This window comes from Schistocerca gregaria, chromosome 5 (genome assembly GCF_023897955.1).
Source record: "Schistocerca gregaria isolate iqSchGreg1 chromosome 5, iqSchGreg1.2, whole genome shotgun sequence".
Taxonomy (NCBI): Eukaryota; Metazoa; Arthropoda; class Insecta; order Orthoptera; family Acrididae; genus Schistocerca; species Schistocerca gregaria.
In genome coordinates this window covers 332,990,561-333,018,249 of record NC_064924.1, presented here as the reverse complement: position 1 = coordinate 333,018,249, position 27,689 = coordinate 332,990,561, and the positions used below count along the sequence as shown (strand labels likewise).

The 27,689-nt window shown below is 38.7% G+C and overlaps 1 protein-coding gene across 1 annotated transcript in view; it reads right to left on the bottom strand.

Annotated features, from left to right (window-relative positions):
- LOC126272777 (protein XRP2-like) overlaps positions 1–27,518 on the bottom strand; it is a 38,646-nt gene extending 11,128 nt beyond the window's left edge. Inside the window, exons 1-6 of the mRNA XM_049975922.1 lie at positions 27,352–27,518; positions 27,038–27,247; positions 24,747–24,919; positions 24,443–24,599; positions 24,182–24,338; positions 10,125–10,280 (exon numbers count right to left, since the gene is read on the bottom strand). Coding sequence (XP_049831879.1) covers positions 10,125–10,280; positions 24,182–24,338; positions 24,443–24,599; positions 24,747–24,919; positions 27,038–27,247; positions 27,352–27,518 — 1,020 coding nt within the window. The remainder of the gene's footprint in view (positions 1–10,124; positions 10,281–24,181; positions 24,339–24,442; positions 24,600–24,746; positions 24,920–27,037; positions 27,248–27,351) is intronic.
- Between the last annotated feature and the right edge of the window lie 171 nt (positions 27,519–27,689).

The following is a 27,689-nucleotide window of genomic DNA, read 5'->3' as shown; positions in this document are numbered from 1 at the left end:
GAAATCAATAGGTTGGCCTGCAGAAAGTGAAGAAACGGTTGATCATGTGCATATGAGTTTTGCACGTAGCCCATAGAAATCGACGAACAGAGCAAGCAAAGAGCTGAACATTTCACAACTGACTGTTTGGCAGATATTAAGGAAGCAACTGAAGCTGAAGCTTCCCCTAACTCACAATGTCAAAGTCAGACTCTGAATTTTTGTTACAGTTGCATCAATTATGGAAGAAGATAGTTTTGTTAGAAACCCCTCTTCAATGATGAAGCAACATTTCTCATAAATGACACAGTGAACAGGCACAATGTGTGAATCTGAGGGACAAGGAATCCCTATGCTGTCGTGCAGCACTGTCTCATAGTTTAAAGCTTATGGTACCTTTTTCTTCTGCAAAAAGACTGTTACATGACACATTTGTTTGGACATGATGGAATATTGGTACATGCAACAACTGGAGGCCGACAGTGTGCTTCTCGTCTACCAATGGGAGGTGCTTTACCCCACTCCCACCATGTTGTTGTTGTTGTTGTTGTCTTCAGTCCTGAGACTGGTTTGATGCAGCTCTCCATGCTACTCTATCCTGTGCAAGCTGCTTCATCTCCCAGTACCTACTGCAACCTACATCCTTCTGAATCTGCTTAGTGTACTCATCTCTCGGTCTCCCTCTATGATTTTTACCCTCCACGCTGCCCTCCAATGCTAAATTTGTGATCCCTTGATGCCTCAAAACATGTCCTACCAACCGATCCCTTCTTCTAGTCAAGTTGTGCCACAAACTTCTCTTCTCCCCAGTCCTATTCAATACCTCCTCATTAGTTACGTGATCTATCCACCTTATCTTCAGTATTCTTCTGTAGCACCACATTTCGAAAGCTTCTATTCTCTTCTTGTCCAAACTAGTTATCGTCCATGTTTCACTTCCATACATGGCTACACTCCAAACAAATACTTTCAGAAACGACTTCCTGATACATAAATCTATATTCGATGTTAACAAATTTCTCTTCTTCAGAAACGCTTTCCTTGCCATTACCAGTCTACATTTTATATCCTCTCTACTTTGACCATCATCAGTTATTTTACTTCCTAAATAGCAAAACTCCTTTACTACTTTAAGTGTTTCATTTCCTAATCTAATTCCCTCAGCATCACCCGATTTAATTTGACTACATTCCATTATACTCGTTTTGCTTTTGTTAATGTTCATCTTATATCCTCCTTTCAAGACACTGTCCATTCCGTTCAACTGCTCTTCCAAGTCCTTTGCCGTCTCTGACAGAATTACAATGTCATCGGCGAACCTCAAAGTTTTTACTTCGTCTCAATGGATTTTAATACCTACTCCAAATTTTTCTTTTGTTTACTTTACTGCTTGCTCAATATACAGATTGAATAACATCGGGGAGAGGCTACAACCCTGTCTCACTCCTTTCCCAACCACTGCTTCATTTTCATGCCCCTCGACTCTTATTACTGCCATCTGGTTTCTGTACAAATTATAAATAGCCTTTCGCTCCCTGTATTTTACCCCTGCCACCTTTAGAATTTGAAAAAGAGTATTCCAGTCAACATTGTCAAAAGCTTTCTCTAAGTCTACAAATGCTAGAAACGTAGGTTTGCCTTTTCTTAATCTTTCTTCTAAGATAAGTCGTAAGGTCAGTATTGCCTCACGTGTTCCAACATTTCGACGGAATCCAAACTGATCCTCCCCGAGGTCTGCATCTACCAGTTTTTCCATTCGTCTGTAAAGAATTCGCGTTAGTATTTTGCAGCCGTGGCTTATTAAACTGATAGTTCGGTAATTTTCACATCTGTCAGCACCTGCTTTCTTTGGGATTGGAATTATTATATTCTTCTTGAAGTCTGAGGGTATTTCGCCTGTCTCATACATCTTGCTCACCAGCTGGTAGAGTTTTGTCATGACTGGCTCTCCCAAGGCCGTCAGTAGTTCTAATGGAATGTTGTCTACTCCGGGGGCCTTGTTTCGACTGAGGTCTTTCAGTGCTCTGTCAAACTCTTCACGCAGTATCGTATCTCCCATTTCATCTTCATCTACATCCTCTTTCGTTTCCATAATATTGTCCTCAAGTACATCGCCATTGTATAAACCTTCTATATACTCCTTCCACCTTTCTGCCTTCCCTTCTTTGCTTAGAACTGGGTTGCCATCTGAACTCTTGATATTCATACACGTGGTTCTCTTCTCTCCAAAGGTCTCTTTAATTTTCCTGTAGGCAGTATCTATCTTACCCCTAGTGAGATAAGCTTCTACATCCTTACATTTGTCCTCTAGCCATCCCTGTTTAGCCATTTTGCACTTCCTGACGATCTCATTTTTGAGACGTTTGTATTCCTTTCTGCCTGCTTCATTTACTGCATTTTTATATTTTCTCCTTTCATCAATTAAATTCAATATTTCTTCTGTTACCCAAGGATTTCTAGCAGCCCTCGTCTTTGTACCTATTTTATCCTCTGCTGCCTTCACTACTACATCCCTCAGAGCTACCCATTCTTCTTCTACTGTATTTCTTTCCCCTATTCCTGTCAATTGTTCCCTTATGCTCTCTCTGAAACTCTGTACAACCTCTGGTTTTTTCAGTTTATCCAGGTCCCATCTACTTAATTTCCCACATTTTTGCAGTTTGTTCAGTTTTAATCTACAGGTCATAACCAATAGATTGTGGTCAGAGTTCACAGCTGCCCCTGGAAATGTCTTACAACTTAAAACCTGGTTCCTAAATCTCTGTCTTACCATTATATAATCTATCTGATACCTTTTAGTATCTCCAGGGTTCTTCCACGTATACAACCTTCTTTCATTATTCTTAAACCAAGTGTTAGCTATGATTAAGTTGTGCTCTGTGTAAAATTCTACTAGGCGGCTTCCTCTTTCATTTCTTAGCCCCAATCCATATTCACCTACTATGTTTCCCTCTCTCCCTTTTCCTACACTCGAATTCCAGGCACCCATTACTATTAAATTTCCGTCTCCCTTCACTATCTGAATAATTTCTTTTATTTCATCGTACATTTCTTCAATTTCTTCATCATCTGCAGAGCTAGTTGGCATATAAACTTGTACTACTGTAGTATGCGTGGGCTTCGTATCTAACTCCCACCATGATGTTCACAAATTCTTAAACAGAAAATTGGGACACCAATGGATCCGTCATGGTGGGGCTGATGATCAGCAATTCATGTTAGGCCTCCACACTCTCCCCCCTAACCTCAGCAGAATTTTTTGTGTGAAATTGCATGAAAAATTCAGTGTTAATGCCTCCTCTACCAACAAACCTACCAAACTGTGAGCTCGCATCAATATTATTTTTGAACTGATTTGATAGGTACATGCTACACTGAAATGCGAAGAGCTTGATATCTGCAGAATCAGTAGGGGTCACATATGAAGCACTCTTATCAATAATAATAATAATAATAATAATAATAATAATAATAATAATAAAAGCTTTTTGATTTTGTTCTACTTGTGTACAAAGCCCTGTGACATTATGTCAAATAACATAGTTACAGTAAATCTGTGAAATCATCTCAATCATTTAATATACCCTTGTATGGCTGGAAAAGACAAACCATCTCTATCGTTTTGGTAACTGCTAGTGCTATTTTTTTATCCTTGATCATTGTTTCCACAGTTGTAAAAACTCACAATACAGTGGGATAAACTGTAGTAAAACTCTTTTGCACTACACATATGTGGCGAAACTTCAACATAAGCAATGACCACCAAACTTGTCAAATTTCCTGTCAATCAAAATTTCTGCCAAACATGTTCTATGTTTGACAAACATATCAAACAGCACTGCACACCAAGTATTTGGTACATGTAGTAAAGTTCTGCAAATTGTCTGATCATGTACGGGGCCCTTTATAATAAAACACTATGGAACACCGTGACAGTCTGTTTAGAACAGCATGGATAGGTACACAACACAGTTGATGAGTTGATTCAGAACAGAACTCTCCCACAAAGATTCGGCACATTTTGTTTGTTCATCCATACTATGGCCAAATTTTTCAACTTTTCTTACCTCCCTATAAATTCTTGTTTCGTCAACATTTCTGTAATGATGAAGTAATACAGGCAGCTTCCACACACTGGAACAAACTCCAGGTGACAGACTCTCATAACACAAAGATACAAAAGTTGATCCCACAAAATGACGAAATATCCGAAGTATGTTGAGAAGTAGATCTACAACTGTTGTAGCCATTGCATTAAAAGTTTTCCAATAATATTTTTTTGAGGGACCAGGGAAACTTATTTTCTCAATGCAGCTGCCCAGATGGTATTTCCCCAGGATAAGTACACTCTTGTGGACCTGCACTAAAGACAGTTATTTAGTAGCAAGTAGCACCCCCCCCCCCCCCCCCCCCCTCCCCCACTGGTGATTGATGACCATGTTGTGGCACAGGCTTCCCGAGACACTGTGGGTTTTGGGAAGCCACCCAAATCTACGAACACCACCACCAACAATTCTTTGATATTGAGCACAGCTCAATAATGTCCAAAATTAGATCAGCAGAAATGAGGTAAGATGACCATCATTTCCTCTGAGTGTTCCTTAAACCACAATACAGGAATGACAGGGTGGTAAATTGTTTTACTGAGATTACAAGTTATTTGCAAGATGTTCTGCTGAAGAAACACACAAATATGATCAGATAGTAGGTTCCTGTATCAGTATCTGGCTAGATACAATGTCAGATGTATAAGGGGCCCTGTTTCACCACATATAAATATCCACTACAAGAGATAACCTCTGTCACCTGCCTGAACAGTCTCCTGTTGGCAAGTGGGATGCATCACTGCATGCAGTTTTCAATGTACGCATACCCCAGTCAACATTCCCCCGAAATGAACCAAGACCAGCCCTGCCCATCTTCTGCTATGCTTTGAGAGTCCAGAGGTAGTGTTCAGGCACTGTTGCTAATCTCTACACTCAGTTCCGTGCAATGATCCGGCACAAAAATGTTGTACAATCGTTCCTGAACATCAAAGTAAGGTGACAGTTCTGGACAGTATGGCAGCTCACTGGTTCGATGAACTGGTGAGTGATTTTCTACACTATGGCCACTCTATCAGCTCTTTTAATACAGATTAGTTGATGATGGCTGCTGTCAAGAACACACTGTTGCACATCATAGAAACTTTGGTGGCGCTGGTTTTCTCTTGAGACATTCACAGTACACCTTTATCATATTGTACATGATATGGGCCTGTATGATCTCAGTGATGGAATATTCCATGCTCAAGCACCCAAGATCAGATGCACTGATATTATGCTAGGGTTCTGCACAATGGACAGTTGAAGGTCTGATGAAATACCATTTACACATCATGGCTAAACTATTGCAGTTACTATGAGGACAGGTGTGCTCCCTTGATAACATAGCAGCTTAAACCCATTCAACTGCTTCTATGTGAAAGTAGCAAAAGAAGATCAACAGTGATTCACCTATAATTGAATATGACGTAACAAAAATGCTGCGAAATTTGTGAACGTTCCACTCTCAGTTCAAATATGAATTTAGGGGAAATGAGAGACCAAACTCCATTTCATCTTCAGATCCTCTTTGGCTATTTCATGTAAAACCATATCCAGTGGCATAGTTTACAGTAAACTGAAGCTTGCAACACTACTACTCACTTCAAGTAGCTGCAGACATCATCTCCTCATGACCTGAAACGCTATGACGTCCTGCAGCAAGATTTCAATCCAACATTTGCAGCTGTGTGTGCTTGGCACGGTAAAGAAAGGTTCTTCACTTCACCTAAGAACATGCTGTCTCCTGAACTGTTTGAAAATTTGAGGGGTGGGTACACATGCTTCATGGTGTAATTCATCATGTCCTCCATTCAAATAACAGCTGTGAAGCATTTGCTAAATAATGTGTTCCAGTGGATTTCACTCAAAGGTATCACCGTGTTATGTATGAAACTAAATTGTGAGACAGTTGCTGATCTTTGACTTATCAGACAGTTCCCACTTTGCAGTATCTATGAGAACAGAACTTCATAATGAAAAAAAAAAAAAAAAAAAAAAAAAAAAAAAAAAAAAAAAAAAAGTAACTGCCTAGGACTTCATCTAATAGAAACGGAAAGGTCATCCCCTGCCACATACAGGGCATGCCCTACAACATAATATAAGTTCATAGAATTTTTGTTTTACATGTTGGTGTTCCAGTTGATATGGGTTTATTTGTCGATTGTTATTTTTTATTTGTAGTTCACTGTTGCTATCTACGATTACAAATCACCATTTTGTCATTTGAAGATAGTGAGTGAAGCTGTGGATGCTACAAGTGGACTGTCAAGCAGAGAAATCAGATCATTTCTGACATTTTCTTTTGTTTGCATTCAACAGCGGGGTGACAACAGTGGAGGCCGAAACAATTGTGTTGTGTATCGGGATTATGCCACTGTACAGAGCATAACAAGAAAATGGTTTTCTTATTTTAAGGAGGATCATTTTGCTACTAGTGACTCTCCATGTTCAGAGAGACCTTCTGGGTTTGATAAAGATCATTTAAACAAGTTAATCCACAGTGATCTACACCAGTGTACTCAAGAAATTTCAAATGTGACAGTGATCATTCCACCATGGTGCGAAATTTGCATGCAATGGGGAAGATTAAAAAATCGGGTTTAAGTATACTGCATGCTCTAAGCCAAAATCACGAAAAGTTGTGGGTGCATCTCTGTTTGCTCGCCATCAATTGGCTCGTGGTCGACAACAACCACTCCTATCCTGTAGCATTACTGGTGATGAGAAATGGTGTCTTTATGCTAACTTAAGGAAAATAAAGGAATGGTTGAACCCAAACAAAGCAGCGTCTCCCCCCAAAAAACCTGCGCACATTCACAAAAGATAAGGTTATGCAAATGAAACAACAGTGATTGTAATGAAACAACAGTGATTGTGTGGTGCACTACAAATTGCTTCTCTGAGGTGTAACTATCACTGCTGACATTTTGTCAACAACTGAGACGATTGCAGATGTTACCAAAGAACAATGGCCAGGAAGACTGTGTGAAGTGATGCTACTCCACGATAATGCTTGCCTGTATTCTGTTAGAGTGACAAAAAGCACTATTCAGGAGATGGATTGGGAAGTCATTCTGCATCCATATTATTCACCTGATCTAGCACCCTCTGACGTTCACATTTTGCGCTCTACCAAACAACCTTCGAGGAACTTCCTTCCAGGATGCGAAAGTGCTCCAAACATGGCTTGATGAGTTCTTTACTTCAAAACCACAATTTCTACAGTCGTATACTCAAAAAAATAGTTCAGCACTGGGAGATCATTGTAAATAGTAAAGGGGATTATATTATTGATGCCCCAGGAAAAAATGGAATTATTGCAGAATAATGGAAACTAAATGATGAAAGATTAACAGAAAAATACACAAAATCATATTAAACATTTGGGAAACAGAACAGATCCCTTCTGAATGGAAATGCGCACTCATCCATCCACTCCACAAAAAAGGGGACAAAACTGAATCAAATATTTACAGGGGTATCTCACTCGTGCCGGTCACATATAAAATACTGTCAAATGTTCTCATGAATAGATTAGAAGAACAAGCTGACCCACAAATAGGAGAACACCAGGTTCGTTTTCGCAAGGGACGATCAAGCATAGAGCAGATCTGGAATCTGAAAATGATTCTCCAGATGAGAAACACCCAACACACAGTGGTCACTTTCGTAGATTTTAAAAAGACCCACAACTCAATAGACAGAGTAGTGCTCTGCAACACGCTGGAATAATTCAGCATTGACGGAAACACAAGCGCAAACATTCGGCAAACATTAACTGACACACTATCCAAAGTTAAATTTATAGGGGATATCTCTGAACCATTTGAAATCCAAACTGGAGTGCGAAAGGTTACGGACTTACACCATTACTCTTTAATATCATTCTTGAAAAAATTATCAGGACATGGGAAAAAGAAGTCAAAGGAATCCAAATTGGCATTAGAAAAGATAATAGATTCAATGTGAAGTGTGTAGCTTTTGCAGATGACCTTGCAATCCTCACAAATAGAAAAGAAGCCATTAATGCCATAGAGGAGTTACATGAAATTGCCCAAAGAACTGGCCTGCAAATCTCGTATGAGAAAATGCAACACATAGAAAGAGTGCCACAAGACAAATTGCCTATTGTGACAACCCATGGGAAAATCGTACAAGTACCACATTTTAAGTACCTGGGAGAAATCATCCAGCCATCAGGGATCAAAGTAAAGGCCAATGAGGAAAGAATAAAAAAACTACAGAAAGCATATAAACTCACGTGGAACTATTATAACAAAAAGTCCATATCCATTAACGCAAGATTGAGGTACTACAACACTGTCATTCTTCAGGAGGCTCTCTATGCATCTGAAACAACACAAATAGGTGAGCAAACTAAAATCAAAGAAATAGAGAAACAAGAAAGGAAAATTCTCAGGAAAATTTGTGGCCCAATACAAGAGCAAGGAATCTGGAAGAAGAGACCAACATCAGGATTATATAGATACACAGACAAGATTACGGATACAATAAGGAAAAGAAGAATGCAGTTCTATGGATATATTCACAGGATGAATGAAAACAGAATTTCAAAGTAAATTCTTAAAGTCATCAACTCCGGCAGAGGAAAAAGAAATGGATAAAAGAAGTTGAAGAGGACCTCAGACAACCACACATAACAGTAAATGATGCAGAAAATAGAGCTAAATTCAGGAACATAATCAAAAAACATAAATTTGACACCACAACACAGAAGAGACCAGGATAGAAATGGACAGCAGAGCGAAAGAAATAACACAGTGAACACATGAAGAAATTTTGGGCTCAGAAAAAACATAAGCAATCATCATAAAGGAATTCAAGTTCTAACACTCTTCTTTAAATGGGAATAATGAAAAATAATAATAATAATAATAATGATGAGGATGATGATGATGATAATAATAATAATAATAATAATTGATGCCTAAAGTCTGTGTTATGTAGCCATTGTGTTTATTAAACTTACGGAAAAATCCTATGAAATTACGCACCAACCAAACATACTACCACTGACAGGTTCAGATGAGTAGTAGTATATGAACTTCATGAAAACAGAGTCCTTTCACCTTTATCATTGTTCCCACAATACTTCACTGTTAAAGGTCATGAAGGACTGAATGAGATTCTAGTTGTTACTACAGATGTTTTTCAAAATCACTGCCATTCTACATCTTCATTAGTAGAAGAGGAAGAGGATTAGATTTTAAAACCCTGTCAAGAAAAATCAATTATGAAATGCGATTATGAAATGACAGGGAAGGAAGTTGGCTAAGCCCTTTTCAAAGGAATCATCTTGACACTTGCCTGGAATGATTTAGGGAAACCAAGGAAAACCTACATCTGGATGGTCAGATGCAGATTTGAACTGTCATCCAGCCAAATGTGAGTCCAGTGTGTTTCCACTCTGGTTTATGGTATACATGTTATTACCATAAATTCTCCTATACTGTTTTTAACATATGATGCTTCTTATCATGACAGGGTCACTATAATACCAGTTGATGAGCCCCTGCAGAAACAAATATGTAGTGTTTACACTTCAAGCAACTTTCCTGCAGCATTTTTGCGTATACACATTAACACTGTGTTATCTAGTTGCCTGTGTACCAGCTTCAGTGTCAGATCCAGCCTTAACATGGTCTTGTTGTGATCGTTTATTAAACATTAATGCAATGAGAAGGTTTTTCGAACTTGATAATTTTTCTATTCATTATGTTCATAAAAGTTATCATTCATGCACAACAGTACAATTTTATGGAAGTTCTGTTATAACCAAGTAATTGAAATGTGGCCCTATTATAGTCAAGTAATTACCAAGGACTTTAGAGTACCAAGCTGCTTAGAGTTATCACACTAACAGCTCCTGCCAGATAACGGCAAGATGGTTTAATGAATGCAAAAAAGTCTACGATAGAAAACAGTACTTAAATTACATTGTAATGTTTATGACAAGTAGAAATTACAGTAGAGTGAGTAAACAGTTAATACAAAACAATTATATAAAATCAGTACTGAAATGGGTGTGGGGAAACTTACTTGTTGACATGAAGAAATGCATTCAGGTCCACAATAATGGAGACCAACAACAGGGCCTCTCTGAATGATGCTGTTGTAAGAAGTTGACCTAAAAACTTTCTCGGCTTCGGCTGTACTCAATTGAACCTCCTTGCTCAGAAGTAACAAACAATCAGGCTGTAACAATATCACAAAAATAAGTGATAACACTTATAACAAAGATGATATTAATACTTATTACAATACAACGGGACGCATTCAACCATTCAACATAAGCACAGAGAAAATTAATATAGCTTCAGTGGTAGTAGTGGTAGGTCTAGGTCAAGCAAAGCGCATGTTTGGGATGAGGGTTACACAGCTTAGTTATGGTGGGTTGTTTAAGGGATCAAACAGCAAGGTCATCAGTCTCTCATTCAACAGGTATGCCATAATGAGTTAGTGACATCAGCCAGAAACTTGAGCAAATTGTTATCATGAGTGATGAAATACAAAATAAAGTGCCAGACCCATGATTTAGGATCCAAATACAACAGAAAAGAATGCCAGACTACAAACTGAAAGTGAACTAACAAACTGTCTTGGCAGTTTGGCAATGGTGTACAGTTCGGGTCTGACATTGAGCACTCCAGCTGGAGGAAAACGGCTCCAACGTGTGAAGTGTCAACTATCAAGTAGTTTTGATTGGACTGTAAGTAATGTGTGTCTCTAATCTCTATCAAACACATCTGTGTATTTTATGAGATATAAAGTTCCTTGATCTACACTACATACAGTCTGTAGAATATACAACATTATTTTTTCTGTATAGGCAGGAATTTCACAAGTTGTAGGAACACATATCATCTGCAAGTATGACTGACTGACTATATTACGGACAAGTGTCTCACTTCCAAGAAAGAGAAGTTGTATGTGTATTTCAGTTTTTCCAGCAAGCTGAATGATCTATCAGGTTTGAGCATGCAGCAGAGGTATAGTAAGGTTTTTCAATTATTTGGCTGAAATTATATGGAGAAATAACTTCTCAGCTGTATGCCTGGAAACTGCTGGAAGAAGAAGTGATAACAATGTACAATGTAAACAGATGAAAGTGCAGTTACTGAAAGTGTTGAAGAGACTCAACTGTCAGGCTCATACATTATTCAGTCAATATCAGTTATGATATGGGAGCATTTCCATGCAATTATATTTTAATATTTGGTTATATCAAAGTTTATTAGAGTGCAGAACAGTGACTCAAGAGCTGACATTTGGCACTTGGTGATTTTCCTTCTTTCAAAGCAGTTGTCATTCATTGTGTTTAAGAGAAAGACTGAAGAGGATGGCCACTGCACCTACCAGCACATCCCATGCACTCTTAGGACTGGATTGGCAGCCATTTCTTAAGATCTTCCTTGAGGGTCAACATGCTGAGGAAGTCTGATGTCAATGGATACCACATCATCATCTAACCTAGAAACAGAAGGTTCAGTATTTGGTGTTCAGTGACTAGTTTCTTTCTCAATCAGGACAGGAATGAGGAATAGAGTTCAATGACACACTGATGTTGAGGCCATTACAGTTGAAGGTTTAGCTCTGTTGGAGAAAGATGAAGGGAGAAAGGAGCAGATGCCTCAATTAGTGTAACACTTCAGTATCTGCCTGAACTCTTTTAGGGAAACCACAGAAAACCTAAGTTAGGATGCCAGACGTGGATCTGAAATCCATTCTTTCTAAATATGGCACCTGATGCTTAAATGACTTCTGCAAATAGGAAGTCACAGAATTTTACCACATTTACAAAGAGAACAATAATGCAATATTAGAGATAAGAAGTTCTTTGTCCGCAGTGGCTGCTGTATGATTAATTGAAACTTGTCAAGGTATGGGGTGAAGCAAGGTAAGAAAGTGGATTTGATTTGCACTCTCTGAAGCTATGACCACAGCAAAAAATCATGGTTTTTTCAAATACATGGTACAGCAGTTGAAAAAATATTCCCTGACATAATTTACAATTACAGCATGTGAATTTTAAGTTTGTATATCATTCAAATTATGATCAGGATAAAATTGACAAAACAGTTCTTTGTTAACAATCAGGCACACTCTCAGTGTGCTACTGCTGTGAAGAGAATTAGAGGACAATGTCTTGTGAAACTGATTATACTGTCAGACAACATACTGTACAATCAGCTCTTAGAGTTTGATTAAATTTGTAGAATCTGTAGTTACCTAGTATCACCAGCAAAAGAATGTCACACAAGTGTAGAAAAAAGATAGAGTAAGGGAAAAAAATTACAACAGTCATGTAATCTCAGTTCAGCTTTTAACTGGACTGGAGCAGAAGCTGGTATTCTTTCAGTACCAGGACGTGAGTGAATGTCATCTCACAGATATATTTTGACATAAATTGACAATGTCATGAAGAGGATGGACTGCTACTTACCACACTCTTCCCCAGTACCTTTGCCACCACTGAAATAGAGAGTGCATGGAATGGAAAATAATTGAAATATCACAAAACTGTTTAATAGCTATCTTATACTAGAGTATAAGAGTAATGGATCAGATGAAATTAATATAGTTGCTTCACACTAAATCAAGTCACTGAGCCAGAAAGAGCCTTACTAGCAGAGCTCAATAACTTTCTACGGACCCCACATTTGCTAACTGACAGGTGCCAGTCCACGTATAATCATGTCCATACACACTGGTATTGTCCTGGAAGCGAAAATAATCTTCTCAGAAATAAACCTCTTGGACAATAGCCAATAACAATAATAATAAAAATAACAACAAAAATTCTGTTGCATACAAAGATACAGTACACATGAGCTGTACAGAACTCCAAGCTCCAATAAGGATGGAAGTATAAAGAATTCACAGAAGTGGGGGAAGGAGGGGGGGGGGGAGAAGAGGAGGGTGAAACGCAAACTACGGCTTTCATTTCTCCTGTACTCAATGAATTTATTGTTACAAGTATTTACATATAAAATTACATCTGCACTTCCTCCACTCAAAGAGATTTTACAACTGCCACAGGTTTGACTACACAATTTTGGAATGTATGGTCAAGGAACTTGTGGTAAATATTGTACAGATTTTCATTAGCTTGGTACTGCATACATGTCTTGAAAACTGTATTAATTGTTCAGAAAAATTATTGAACATGGAGCAAACAATGCCCATTCTTTCTAGAGAAGAAATTAAGTGATCAAATGTTCACCATGTACCATAGCAATGACTTAATTTGATGTAACACAGCTTCCCTTCCTTAAGTTGTAAAGCTCAAGTAGATAAGGTGACTGCTTTGGCATGACTTAATAATTAGGTGAGGTGGTCCCACTTGCACTTGTAACAAGAGGCCCAACAGTGAATCTGTCACTTCAAAGACAAATATCAAACAAAGGCAATTGCCCCCCCCCCCTCCCTTCTCAGCCACAGAACAAAAACCAGCAATAATTGTGTCATCAGTGATGGCCCCTGATGTGGTAAACCATATCACATCACCATAGCCAGAGTGGACATGACAGGCTTGTTGCAAGCAATATGGTCTGTTAGCTAGGTGGAAGTGTAATGAGTGACAGCTACAGTTGGTCAAAGGTGGTAGGCGAGGGCAGAAACTTGTACAATGACTGAAAAAATCCTAGACTAACAACTGCAAGGAATGTATTCATGGCCAAGAATGGCACATGTGTGGATTATGACAAGATGCATTTAGTAGGATTAAGACATGAAGAATTCAGAAAACATTCTAAAACCTCTGTTTGGGTAAATTTGCAACACTGTCAGCTGCATTCTGCTCTACATATTGGCAGTATTGTAAATCTTCCACAAATTTCCCTACAGGTATTAGAAGTCCCAGTTCCTGTTGCTTAAACATACCCCAGACCATACAACTTCCATCACTCGTCTGCCATTTTGACACCTTCAGTGATGGATAAATAACACTAAAGTGTTGATGAAAAATACAAACTGAGCAATGGAAAGCTGACAAGTTGTTAAGCCAAAATACATTTAATAAGGAAAGACGGAAGATTAAGGTTTAATGTCATGTCAACTACAAGGTCATTGGAGATGGAGCACACAGTCTTTTTCAAGGGAACCATTTTGGCATTTGCGTTAAGGCTCGCGGAAACCACAGAAAACCTAACTCATGATGGACAGATCGGGATTTGAACCACTACCCTCCTAAATGCAAGTCTGGTGACTTATCACTGTCCCACTTCATTTGGCATGACTTTTTAATAGGTGTCTATCACTCAACTATTAAGCTAGTAGTACCAACTAGATTGTTTATAATGGTAATCTACACCAGTTACAGATGACAGAGTCAAAGTACATTGACACTGCCTAGTGCATAAGATCATCAGGGGTATGCTTCTGGGTTAACTACTGTTTTATTGCATAATCAGATATCAAAGTGCAGAATATGCTGGCAAGTACCAGTCACTGGAACATCTCAACATTCACTTTTCACAGCACTCCTCAGTTGTACTAATGATTCATTATTTTTACAAAAGTTGCCACTCCCAAATTCTTTTTATTACAACATTTAAGAACACACTACAGGCCACCAGCCCTACATGAATTTGCTGTAAGACACTCATAAAATATCAGTTACTCCATTAGTTTCCCCAGAGTGGTTGACAAGCTTACTAAATATGAAATTGTGTAAAGTTGTCGACTGACTGTGTCCCCTCTTTGCTTTTATGCTTTGTACTAGGTTAATATATGGATTGTCTTACTTTTACAGATGAAACTGGCAAAAGAGGTCACTTACACATTTAATTAGAAGATTTTAGAAGGGTTGCAGGAGGAACAGCAACACCAGTCTGGTGGAGCACTAGGACAAATGTGAGGAGGGAAGCAGTTAGTGGGCAGAAAATTTCACTGCACTGTTAAATGTGTGAATGTGCACCTTGGCTTTTTCTGGACACCTATTATGTTTTAAACTACAGTTCATCTCAATTCATTTTTGGTCAGAACTTAATTGCCTTTAAAATTAGACAAATATTCAATGATAATATACATTTCTATAGGAGATAAATTAATGCTAACAAAAATTTGTTCACAAAGAACACTTGAAACAAAACATTAAAGCTACTGCTGCTCTACAGCACCATTCTTTTTCTACGATGGTGGGAGTATTAGCCCGAACAGGTAAGATTACCACCAATACAGCTGTAGGGAGCTGAGAGCAGAACATACTATTATCATTCAGTTTGCTTAGATTATCAGAACTGTAAACTGCAGGACTCAATATTAGGTGAAAATAGCAGCCACGATTCTGCTATGAAATATAAATCTACAAGATCACAGTTCACAATTGCGTAAATTCATAAAATACTGATTGAATAATGAGTCATGAAGCAAAGCCCACAAATAACTGTGAAACAGGAAGAAAACTTGGTGTCACAAAAATGAATGTCTTTAGGTGGTATCAGTTAAAGAACAAACTGAAGAAAGCAGTTCCAAATGCCAAACTTTCAGGGGACTGAAAAGGGGCAGGGTTCCCTGAACTGAAGAAGCAGGTTGCTCAGCATGTACTAGAGAAACACAGTGAAGGCTCGCTGATTACTTGACAAATTCTTCAAATGAAGGCACAGGAGGTAAACAGGATTTTCCAACTGCATGTGTCATGAAATTCAAACAATGTTGTGCCTGATCCACAAGGATGACGAAGAGGATGGGGCTTACATTGTGATGCAAAACAGTGCTAGCTCTGCAACTTTCCGCTATGGCTGATGGAAAACGATTTATATACCAGTGTCGTATGACCAATCTCTCCCCCCCCCCCCCCCCCCCCAATGAACCATGGACCTTGCCGTTGGTGGGAAGGCTTGCATGCCTGAGCAATACAGATGGCCGTACTGTAGGTGCAACCACAACGAAGGGGTATCTGTTGAGAGGCCAGACAAACGTGTGGTTCCTGAAGAGGGACAGCAGCCTTTTCAGTAGTTGCAGGGGCAACAGTCTGGATGATTGACTGATCTGACCTTGAAACACTAACCAAAATGGCCTTGCTGTGCTGGTACTGCGAACGACTGAAAGCAAGGGGAAACTACAGCCATAATTTTTCCCGAGGGCATGCAGCTTTACTGTATCGTAAAATGATGATGGCGACCTCTTGGATAAAATATTCGGAGGTAACACAGTCCCCCATTCGGATATCCGAGCGAGGACTACTCAAGAGGACGTCGTTATCAGGAGAACGAAAACTGGCGTTCTACGGATCGGAGCGTGGAATGTCAGATCCTTTAATCGGGCAGGTAGGTTAGAAAATTTAAAAAGGGAAATGGATAGGTTAAAGTTACATATAGTGGGAATTAGTGAAGCTCGGTGACAGGAGGAACAAGACTTTTGGTCAGGTGAATACAGGGTTATAAATACAAAATCAAATTGAGGTAATGCAGGAGTAGGTTTAACAATGAATAAAAAAATAGGAGTGTGGGTAAGCTACTACAAACAACACAGTGAATGCATTATTGTGGCTAAGATAACATGAAGCCCATGTCTACAACTAGCTCTGCAGATGACAAAGAAATTGATGAAAGGTATGATGAAACAAAAGAAATTATTCAGGTAGTGAAGGGAGACGAAAATTTAATAATCATGGGTGACTGGAATTCGGTAGTAGGAAAAGGGAGAGAAGGAAACATAGTAGGTGAATATGGATTGGGGCTAAGAAATGAAAGAGGAAGCCGTTTGGTAGAATTTTGCACAGAGCATAACTTAATCAAAGCTAACACTTGGTCCAAGAATCATAAAAGAAGGTTGTATCGATGGAAGAATCCGGGAGATACTAGTAGGTATCAGATAGATTATATAATGGTAAGAGAGAGATTTAGGAACCAGGTTTTAGATTGTAAGTCATTTCCAGGGGCAGATGTGGACTCTGACCACAATCTATTGGTTATGAACTGTAGATTAAAACTGAAGAAATTGGAAAAAGGTGGGAATTTAAGGAGATGGGACCTGGATAAACTAAAAGAACCAGAGGTTGTACAGAGTTTCAGGGAGAGCGTAAGGGAACAATTGATAGAAATGGGGGAAAGAAGTACAGTAGAAGAAAAATGGGTAGCTCTGAGGGAAGAAGTAGTGAAGGCAGCAGAAGATCAAATAGGCAAAAAGACGAGGGCTAGTTGAAATCCTTGGGTAACAGAAGAAATATTAAATTTAATTGATGAAAGGAGAAAATATAAAAATGCAGTAAATGAAACAGGCAAAAAGGAATACAAACATCTCAAAAATGAGATCGACAGTAAGTGCAAAATGGCTAAGCAGGGATGGCTAGAGGACAAATGTAAGGATGTAGAGGCTTATCTCACTAGGGGGCAAGATAGATACTGCTTACAGGAAAATTAAAGAGACCTTTGGAGAAAAGAGAGCCACTAGTATGAATATCAAAAGCTTCAATGGAAACCCAGTTTTAAGCAAAAAAGGGAAAGCAGAAAGGTGGAACGAGTATATAGAGGGTCTATTCAAGGGTGATGTACTTGAGGACAATATTATAGAAATGGAAGAGGATGTAGATGAAGATGAAATGGGAGATACAATACTGCTTGAAGAGTTTGTCACAGCACTAAAAGACCTGAGTAGAAACAAGGCCCAGGAGTTAGACAACATTCCATTAGAGCTACTGATGGCCTTGGGAAAGCCAGTCCTGACAAAACTCTACCATCTGGTCAGCAAGATGTACGAGACAGGCGAAATACCCTCAGACTTCAAGAAGAATATAATAATTCCAATCCCAAAGAAAGCACGTGTTGACAGATGTGAAAATTACCGAACTATCAGTTTAATAAGTCACAGCTGCAAAATACTAACGCGAATTCTTTACAGGCGAATGGAAAAACTGGTAGAAGCCGATCTCGGCGAAGATCAGTTTGGATTTCGTAGAAATGTTGGAACATGTGAGGCAATACTGACCCTATAACTTATCTTACAAGAAAGATTAAGGAAAGGCAAACCTACCTATCTAGCATTTGTAGACTTAGAGAAAGCTTTTGACAATTTTGACTGGAATACTCTGTTTCAAATTCTGAAGGTGGCAGTGGTAAAGTACAGGGAGCGAAAGGCTATTTACAGTTTGTACAAAAACCAAATGGCAGTTATAAGAGTCGTGGGGCATGAGAGGGAAGCATTTGTTGGGAAGGGAGTGAGACAGAGTTGTAGCCTATCCCCGATGTTATTCAATCTGTATATTGAGCAAGCAGTAAAGGAAACAAAAGAAAAATTCAGAGTAGGTATTAAAATCCATAGAGAAGAAATAAAAACTTTGAGGTTCACCGATGACATTGTAATTTTGTCAGAGACAGCAAAGGACTTAGTGCAGTTGAACGGAATGGACATTGTCTTGAAAGGAGGGTATAAGATGAACACCCACAAAAGCAAAAAGAGGATAATGGAATGTAGTCGAATTAAGTCACGTGATGCTTAGGGATTTACCGTATGTACTCGAATCGAAGCCGCACTTTTTTTCCAGTTTTTGTAATTCACTAAACCGCATGCGGCTTAGAATCGAGTGCAAAGTAAACGGAAGTTCTGAAAAATGTTGGTAGGTGGCGCCACAACTAACTTCTGCCGTCGAATATATGTAGCGCTACACAGGCATGCTTTGCAGGCAGAAAGATAAACACTAGAGCCAAAACCTCTGCATCAGTAAATAAATTTAAAAAAAGGTGGAAGACGTGCTTTTTTTCTCCGTCCTGAGTTTCGGCCATTGCATTTTCATACATTATCCAACGAAGTAAATACAAATACCGTATTGTTCATCTTCGAATGTGGCAGCATTTCAATGTACTACGAAAATCCGACTGGCAAGACTGTTTGGGATGTTTGTCAATATGGCCAACTCAACATTCTGAATTTTTTTCCTACATGTGAAAAGAGATGGTTGCAAATAGGAACTTTTATGAATTGTGACTCACATGCAGTAATCTCTTCACCATAAGAATAATACGAATATAAACATTTTGCCATGTATTCTTTCGTGTCTGCTGCTATCTCATTTAAATCCTGTCTGCCTAATAAACTACGAAACTAGAGTGAGACAACAGCAAACGCGGAAGAATATACATATCATGTCATGTTCATATTCATATTATTCTTATGCCTAATAGTGATACAGTCAGAAATGAAGCACGGCAATTGACTAGATTTTTATATCTATGACGACTCTAATTTCTGTGCAGAATGTAATGTACGAAAGAGGCATCAACAAAGATTTTCAAACGGAGAAAAATTTTCGCTAAACTTTCATTCAGAACATCTTCTATCATATGCAGTCTATTATTTGGTTCTTGCTGATCATTATCAAAGAAAGCAGCAAAGAAAACAAATAGCACTCTCTTCCAATTGTTTCGCTGATGAGACAATTCCTTTTTTTTTCCTTAAAAAAAATAAAAAGAAAAAAAGGAAATGAAATGCGGCGGTAGCGCGCACAAAAGCAAGCCATGACGCGAGAGGCGGCAGGTCATAAACACTCATTATCAGAATGCGACAAACAATGCATGACACAGTAAAATAATGCATTTTCAACTTAAAGTGACGTAAACACCTATAACAAAGAGATCAAAGAAAAATAAGCAATCAATTCAAAACAGACGAAGCACATGAAAAAGGAAGGGAACCCTTATAAATACGGATGGAGCGCCTGACGCATAGCAATGGCTACCTGGTAAAGCTTAGCTTTTAAACTTATGACTCGAACCAAACTATTGTAGCTGAATCATCATTCATTCGATCTAAATTGTGTCTCATATTACTATGGACCAACATTGTTTCGATTTGGAGGTGTGGCCTAAAACTTCCCCTTGAATTTCGAGTCTCAAATTTCAGGTGCGGCTTAGAACGGCAATTTTTTTTTCCCTTGATTTCGAGTCTCATTTTTCAGGAGCGGCTTAGATTCGAGTAAATACGGTAGATTAGGAAATAAGACACTTATAGTAGTAAATGAGTTTTGCTATTTGGGGAACAAAATAACTGATGATGGTCGAAGTAGAGAGGATATAAAATGTAGACTGGCAATGGCAAGGAAAGCATTTCTGAAGAAGAGAAAGTTGTTAACATCGAGTATAGATTTAAGTGTCAGGAAGTCATTTCTGAAAGTATTTGTATGGAGTGTAGCCATGTATGGAAGTGAAACATGGATGATAAATAGTTTGGATAAGAAGAGAATAGAAGCTTTCGAAATGTGGCGCTGCAGAAGAATGCTGAAGATTAGATGCGTAGATCACATAACTAATGAGGAGGTATTGAACAGGATTGGGGAGACAAGAAATTTGTGGCACAACTTGTCTAAAAGAGGGTATCAGTTGGTAGGACATGTCCTCAGGCATCAAGGGATCACAAATTTAGCATTGGAGGGCAGCGTGGAGGGTAAAAACCGTAGAGGGAGACGAAGAGATGAATACACTAAGCAGATTCAGAAGGATGTAGGTTGCAGTAGGTACTGGGGGATGAAGAAGCTTGCACAGGATGGAGTAGCATGGAGAGCTGCATCAAACCAGTCTCAGGACTGAAGACCACAACAACAACGACATGACCAAGCTAAGGAAATGAGATTATTATTTGCTTAGCCACATGGGCCACACTGATCAGAGCCCTGTTGATTTTGCAATTCCATCAAAAGTTACTACAGATGTAAAGGGTGTTAAAAGTGTTCATGCCTGCTGGACTTATCTTTAGCTGCCAAGAAAAAGACAGATGAGAAGTGACCTGATGCTAGGGTGAAAGTTGTTTGCACATGTGCACATGACCACCAACTCCAGCATCTTGGCATTTCAGCCTGACATGCTGGAGTTTGTGATCATGTGTGTATGACGTGTGTTTGCTTGTGTGTACGAATGGTGTGTATGTCTCTCTTTTACTGATTAAGGCTGCGGCTGAATGCTTTAAGTAAGTGTCTGTCTGCAACTTAATGTGTCTTCTTTACTATAATTCAAAAAGTGCTGCATATTCAATGCTATGGATCACATAGATGAGGACATGCTATGGGAGGAATATCAGGAACGAAGAACAGCTAGTGGGCATACAAATGATGATCATACTTGTGGTGGTGATTAAAAAAGTTATACCACAGTTGACTGGCTTAGATAGTATTGGGGAGGAGTCAGGGGAAGTGAAGATAAAAAATAATGTAAACCATTGCACCTTGGGAAATACAGAAGTGTCCAATTCCACCCATCTGCTTTGACCCATGACGTCACAAATATGGCGGAACCGACCATCCACCATGACTCCAATATGGCGGCTATGACGTCATTATGTAAACATGATAACAAACATGAAAATACATCGAAAAACAAACACACACACACTCCACAAAACAACTAATGACACTAACGGGACAAGCGTGGGAAATTGGGGGTTTGGGGTGGGGACAAAGTAAATATAAACACATTTAGACACACACACCCATACCAAACCACACAAAACGACGATAAAAACACACACCACAAACTCCCAAAATTCCACTAAACACAATATCCTCTGGAATTGGACACTTCCCTTGACCTATGTAGCTCAACAGCAGTTCCCACTCCCACAAACTTCCGATACCTGAACAGCCACAATTACATATTAAAATCTAATACTTCCCTTGACCTATATAGCTCAACAGCAACTCCCGATACCAGAACACCCACAGCCACAACCACACATTGTAATCAAACATTTCCCACGACCCTAACACATAACAAATACACTCACGCCAGTCTCATGCGAGCAAAAACTTCAAGAGGATCTATAACAAAAGTAATACATCAACAACACAATCTCATGCATGTGCAAACCTAGACTTCTTGAACCAGGAACTGTGACGTATGGAGTGCCATAGGTTATCCCTACAGCACCACCACATATAACCGTCCCTGGTCAGAGATGCTGGAACTTTTGCCAATGTCATTTCCTTACGACAGACAGCACACTTGACCACCTCCGCAATCAACCCAAAAAGCTGTAGAAATTTGATCAGCTCCAACTGAGTAGTGCCCATCATAGCATGGAGTCGCACACTATTTATTTTATCGGTCATATCCACACTTAAAAAGACCAACAACAAATTCATTTACTCACATTAACATACAACCTACAGCGAACAGCACTACAATAACTTTCACACAACACCACTAAATCATTAACTCACTGAAACCAATTCTGCTCAAAACACAACCAAAACGCGAACCAGCCACTATTCTCAGTAAGACCAAACTGAACCCATTACACCACACAACAGGAAACCCCTAAACACATCACCAGAGGGCACCATGAAACGCAACACAACAACACCTACAAACATGCCACACTTACAAACCAAACTCCACGCCGTCATGACATCACACACCGCAACAGCCTTACATCACTGATCAAAGCCGGCGGGTGGGGTTGGACGCTTTGGTCGACCCGCATCTTGTAAAATTCATTAATAAATAGAATAGGTATAACGTCAACTTTAACACAGTCTGTGTGTGTGTGTGTGTGTGTGTGTGTGTGTGTGAGAGAGAGAGAGAGAGAGAGAGAGAGAGAGAGAGAGAGAGAGTGAGAGAGAGAGAGAGAGAGAGAGAGAGACTGACTTTGTGCAGCTTACAATAACAATGGCATGAGGGAGTGCACTGTGATGGGGTGACAGAACAGCAAAGAAAAGGGAGACTCAGAGGAAGACTGTGTGTGGATGAGAAAAGTTAGGTTTCTGGGGCACGGTGGAGCTGAGAGGCAAGTGCGAGGTGAGGGATTTCAGGAGAGTGATCCATGGAGAATGATGTGGACAAAGGACATCTTGCGAAGATAAACACCCATCCATGTAGTTCAGAAAATCTGGTGCTGGGGTGTGGAAGGAGGGGGCTGGGGATCCAGATAGTATGGGTTGTAAAGCAGGTATTTGTGAAACTGAGTATGTACAGCACATATGTTCCCCATTGGATGGTCAACTCTGCTCCTGGTCATAGTTTGGTAGTGGACATTTATCCGAGTAGATAGTTGGTCAGAGGTCTCATCCTCCATCATTCATTTGTGACCTACATAATCACCAATAAAGCTGAAAAACTTGATCCATAATGTCTAAATCAGACAAGTGAGTTACTAAGAAAAATTACTTATATTTGGCTTTCAGATGAGCAACACAATAACAATATCTGTAACTGTGTGTGTTGGCATAACGGCAGCTTTAAATACTACAGAACAATATCCAACAAATGAAGAACTTGACATGTTTATATTTATGACAATACAATATGCACTAACAAGTAAAAAGAGGAGTTTCGGAATGCCACCGTAGCTCTGTCTAATTTGTGATGAATCTGTGTTGATTGTTATGGATTAGGGACCAGGTTCTAAGAACACAGTTCTTTCAAGATGCTTGTGGTAACTCTGGATTATGACTGGCTTTTATTTAGAATTTCTCTTAGCTGATAAAACGTCTATAATTTTTGCATGTCGGCATAAATTAAGGTGCTGGAGTCTGAACACAAATTAATACACAGTCCTTGTTATAGATATATCAGCATATTAGGCACCTTCAGAAGTGTGATACAACTTAATTTTCGTGCCACTTGCTTCTGATATTCTACAAATGAAAGACAGCAAACCAAAGATCAGATACAGCATAAAATCAAGAAAGGCATCAACAGAAGATAAACGTAAAGGAAGATTAGGATCTAATGTCCAACAACTTCATGAGGCAGAGCATAATCACAGTAAATGGTGAGGAAGGGAAATGGCTGTGCCCTTTTCAACACAGCCACGTTGCTATTCATCTTCATACAGACAATGAAATTGCAGAACATCTAAAAAAGGATGGCCGGATAGAAATTTGAATCTTGTTTTCTCCCAAGGCGGGTCCAATGTCTTTGGATCCACTAGCTTTGTTTTATTAAAACATTTTTCTGTTGTTTTGTCCCACACTTCCACATTAGTTGCTTACCACAGTAGCATCAAAATGTAACTTAATTTAAAGCTGATAAAAATTTGATAAACATATTAATAACAACATAAAATGTCTAAATTACTGTGTAAATTCTACTTGCCAAAACGAAAAGGTTTAATCTAAATCATCAACTGGAAACATAATATGGATGTCATATTTTCATTTGTCTTACACTTTCTCTCTTCAGGGTGTTGATGAAAGCTTTTGCACGCTGAACTTGCTGCCCATCTGTGAAAAATATTACAAGACATGATTCACCATCCATTGTCTTGTGTGGTCCCCAAGTGTATGGCACAACACTTTTATCTTCAAGCAAAGACAGATTTAACCTACAAGACAAATTGAGACATTTCATGAGAATTTGTTTGAAAACTATTCAGTCATAATTACTGACAAATACTTAATAGTCACAACAATAGCCTTTCATGCTTACTTTTTCAGTTCTTCTGCTTTTGGAATGGAGATATAATCATGGATCGTTATTGTATCAGGAAGAAGGCACCAATTATTTTCTCCTTCTACAGGTGTGTAGTCATGAATGACACTCCACTCATTATTAAATGCACTTAACCCTGCTTGATGAAACTGATCTGCAATTTCCATACTTATTTATATGAATTAACTACAGAAAACTGGATGTAATGTAGTAGATACAATAAAAAGGAAAACATAAACAAAAGATATTTAGTACATCCTCCATAAGGAAATTATTGGAATAACTATAAAAACTACATTACCTTCGAGGTCGTCATAATACAACTGATAACAACCAAAGTGCATACTAGTTGATGCTTCTATAACGGGTTGCGTTGGGCAACATAAAAATACATCTATTTTCCTGCAGTCACGGGATCGAAACTGTCCACAAGCCACAACACAAGAACAGTCCTTGCAGTTTCTCAGAAAAATGCTGGAACAAGGAGAACAGCAAAGCCTTGTACAGCTCAGTGTCACACAGTAAAACGTAACCTGAAATTGAAACAATCAGACACTGTACACTACTTGGGTTCTCTGTTACTTCAAACATACATTAATGAACTCTCACTTCCAGTGACACGGCATGGAAATTATATCTTCTCTACAGATGATACAAATACGAGTGAAAAAAAAAAAACACTAGTTCTCACTTACTAAGGCGACAGCTATTAAAATATCTAAAGACCTACCAATATATCTCAAAGTAAATGGAAGGCATTCTAAGTTAAAAATGACCCATTATACAAACTACAGTAATTACTAATGTAATTCAGATACATTCTGACTTTCTGAATAGTCAGATGTAACTACTGACTATTCAGATGCCAAAATTACAGCAGGAAATCTCTGCTCACGACCTGGAAGTTATACATATCCAAGGAAGATGGAACATTGTGCTTTATGCAATGGTAACTGTGAATCAGGAAGCAGTATGTTATTGACAAAAACTCTACAGTTTAAGGCCAGATGACTATCCTGTGAGAAACACTATTGTCTGGATTGCTTCTTTGATGTGTGTTGATTAATGATATGTATAAAATAGACAAATTAATGATATGAATAAAATAGTGTGTTGATTTATGATGTGATTAGAAAGATGGCACATTCAATTCCCCCCCCCCCCCCCAAGAAAATAGCATTAATGTTTTCTCTATCTAATTCTTGTGCAGAAACCAATTTGAAAGCATTATCAAAAATAAAAAGGTTTATAATAGTGAATCAAGTTTTGAGATTTGTTGTTTTATAAATTACAATGAGCATCAGGTCTCACTGGATAGATACTTCAGTAGGTTTGGTATAATACCATTCCATGCTACTGTAAACATAAACTCCGCCCACAAGCCCTAGTGGACCCAGTGGTACTGACTGGCCACCGTGTCATTCTCAGCCCACAGGCGTCACCTGATGTGGATATGGAGGGGCATGTGGTCAGCACACTGCTCCCCCGGGCATATGTCAGTTTCTGAGACCGGAGCCACTACTTCTCCATCAAGTAGCTCCTCTGTTTGCCTCACAAGGACAGAGTGCATCCTGCTTGCCAAACAGCACTAGGCAGACTGGATGGTCACCCATCCAAGTGCTAGCCCAACCTGACTGCACTTACCTTCGGTAATCTGACGGGAACCAGAGTTACCACTGCGGCAAGGCCATTGACGCACATGGTACTGTACATAGGTGTAAATGCTAAATATGATATGACTGGCATCATTAGGCATAATATAAGCAAAGTGCCTGTGAATATAATACGTCCTGAATGGCATTAAGCCCTGTAAGTTGATGTCAGTGTCACATGTTAACAAAGTTGTTAAATGTCTACTAAGTAATATGCATCAGTGTAACAGTGAATAAATGAAATTTTTCTCATAAAAATATGCACATAAACTAGCCTAAGGAATTATTCATTCCTGGCTCGGACAGGACATAAGGATAGGTTGGGGAAAAATATGAAGGAAGAGCTGGTCACTTAGGCCACGGTAAAGGGAAGGATATGCATGCTTTGAAGATGTATGTAGTATTCATTTCCTTTTAAGCTTTCGTGTGTTATTCCTCTCACCCTCCCAAAGAAAAAACTAATAGTTCTCCTAGCTCGAACAGTGTATGTGCTCTAAGGCATTTTTCGTTAAGTATTAAATATGCACATCCTAGAAGCAAGCAATTTACTAGCTACAAAAATTGTTTTCTTTTGCCATTTGACACAAATTTTCAGTGGAGTGATTTCTTCTACTCCACGGAAGACAACTATAATTCAGCCGGGCAGTAGCACAATACATGTTAACAGTATAATATAATGTACTATTTTAGCCATTTTACTGTATTGTAGTTAAATAAATAGAACACATTTTATTTCTTGGTACATATCAGACCCTTCTATATGGGTTTGTTGTGTATGATTTACATAATCTAACGTAAAATTTCTAAAAACGGTTTTTTGATGGCATGCACTTTTTTATGTATTTTTTTTTAATGGTATGCACTATTTTATGTATATTCTGCTGTAAATCGCGTTTTATCATTTGACAAATGGTGGCTACAGACATGACACCTAACTCACCTGCCCTTTACAGCACCTATTACAAATTTACAATTCACACAATCGTCGATAGTTATGGTATTTATATGATCTAATAAATATACAGTTGATGTTTTGCATTTCTGAATAACAAACTGTTGGCCATTAATTGTTCCCGGCAGCTTCCAAATTTCTTCGTTGTCCAAATTTTCCACAGTAAAATCTTTCAGGTTGACTTTATCTCGTTTGTCCCTAAGAATGAAATATGGATGATAAAAAAAAATGGATAGATACAGAAAAATGACATGAAAGGAGAAAACTTAACAAAAACTGTCAAATTATTGACAGTGTCGTACCACGAATATTCCTTTACTTTCGAATCTTTAGTATCCTGTCGCCTTCCCTTGTGGAAAAGACATCCCATAATCGATGCTTTTTCCTGCTGCAAATTCAGCCACTGCACAAAATACTGTTCTAGTAGTGTTTGTTTTCGATAAGATACCCGACCCACGCCATAAGCCATTTGTTTACACACCACTATAATCTCTGAGGAACGAGTCACATATCACGTTACATTTTCGGTTACGGATTGAAATCTGAAATTTTATTAATTTATGGCATATAGCGACCCTATATTACATTTAAGGGGGAAGTAACATAATTCCTTAAAACAAAAGTATTGAAATGTATTCTT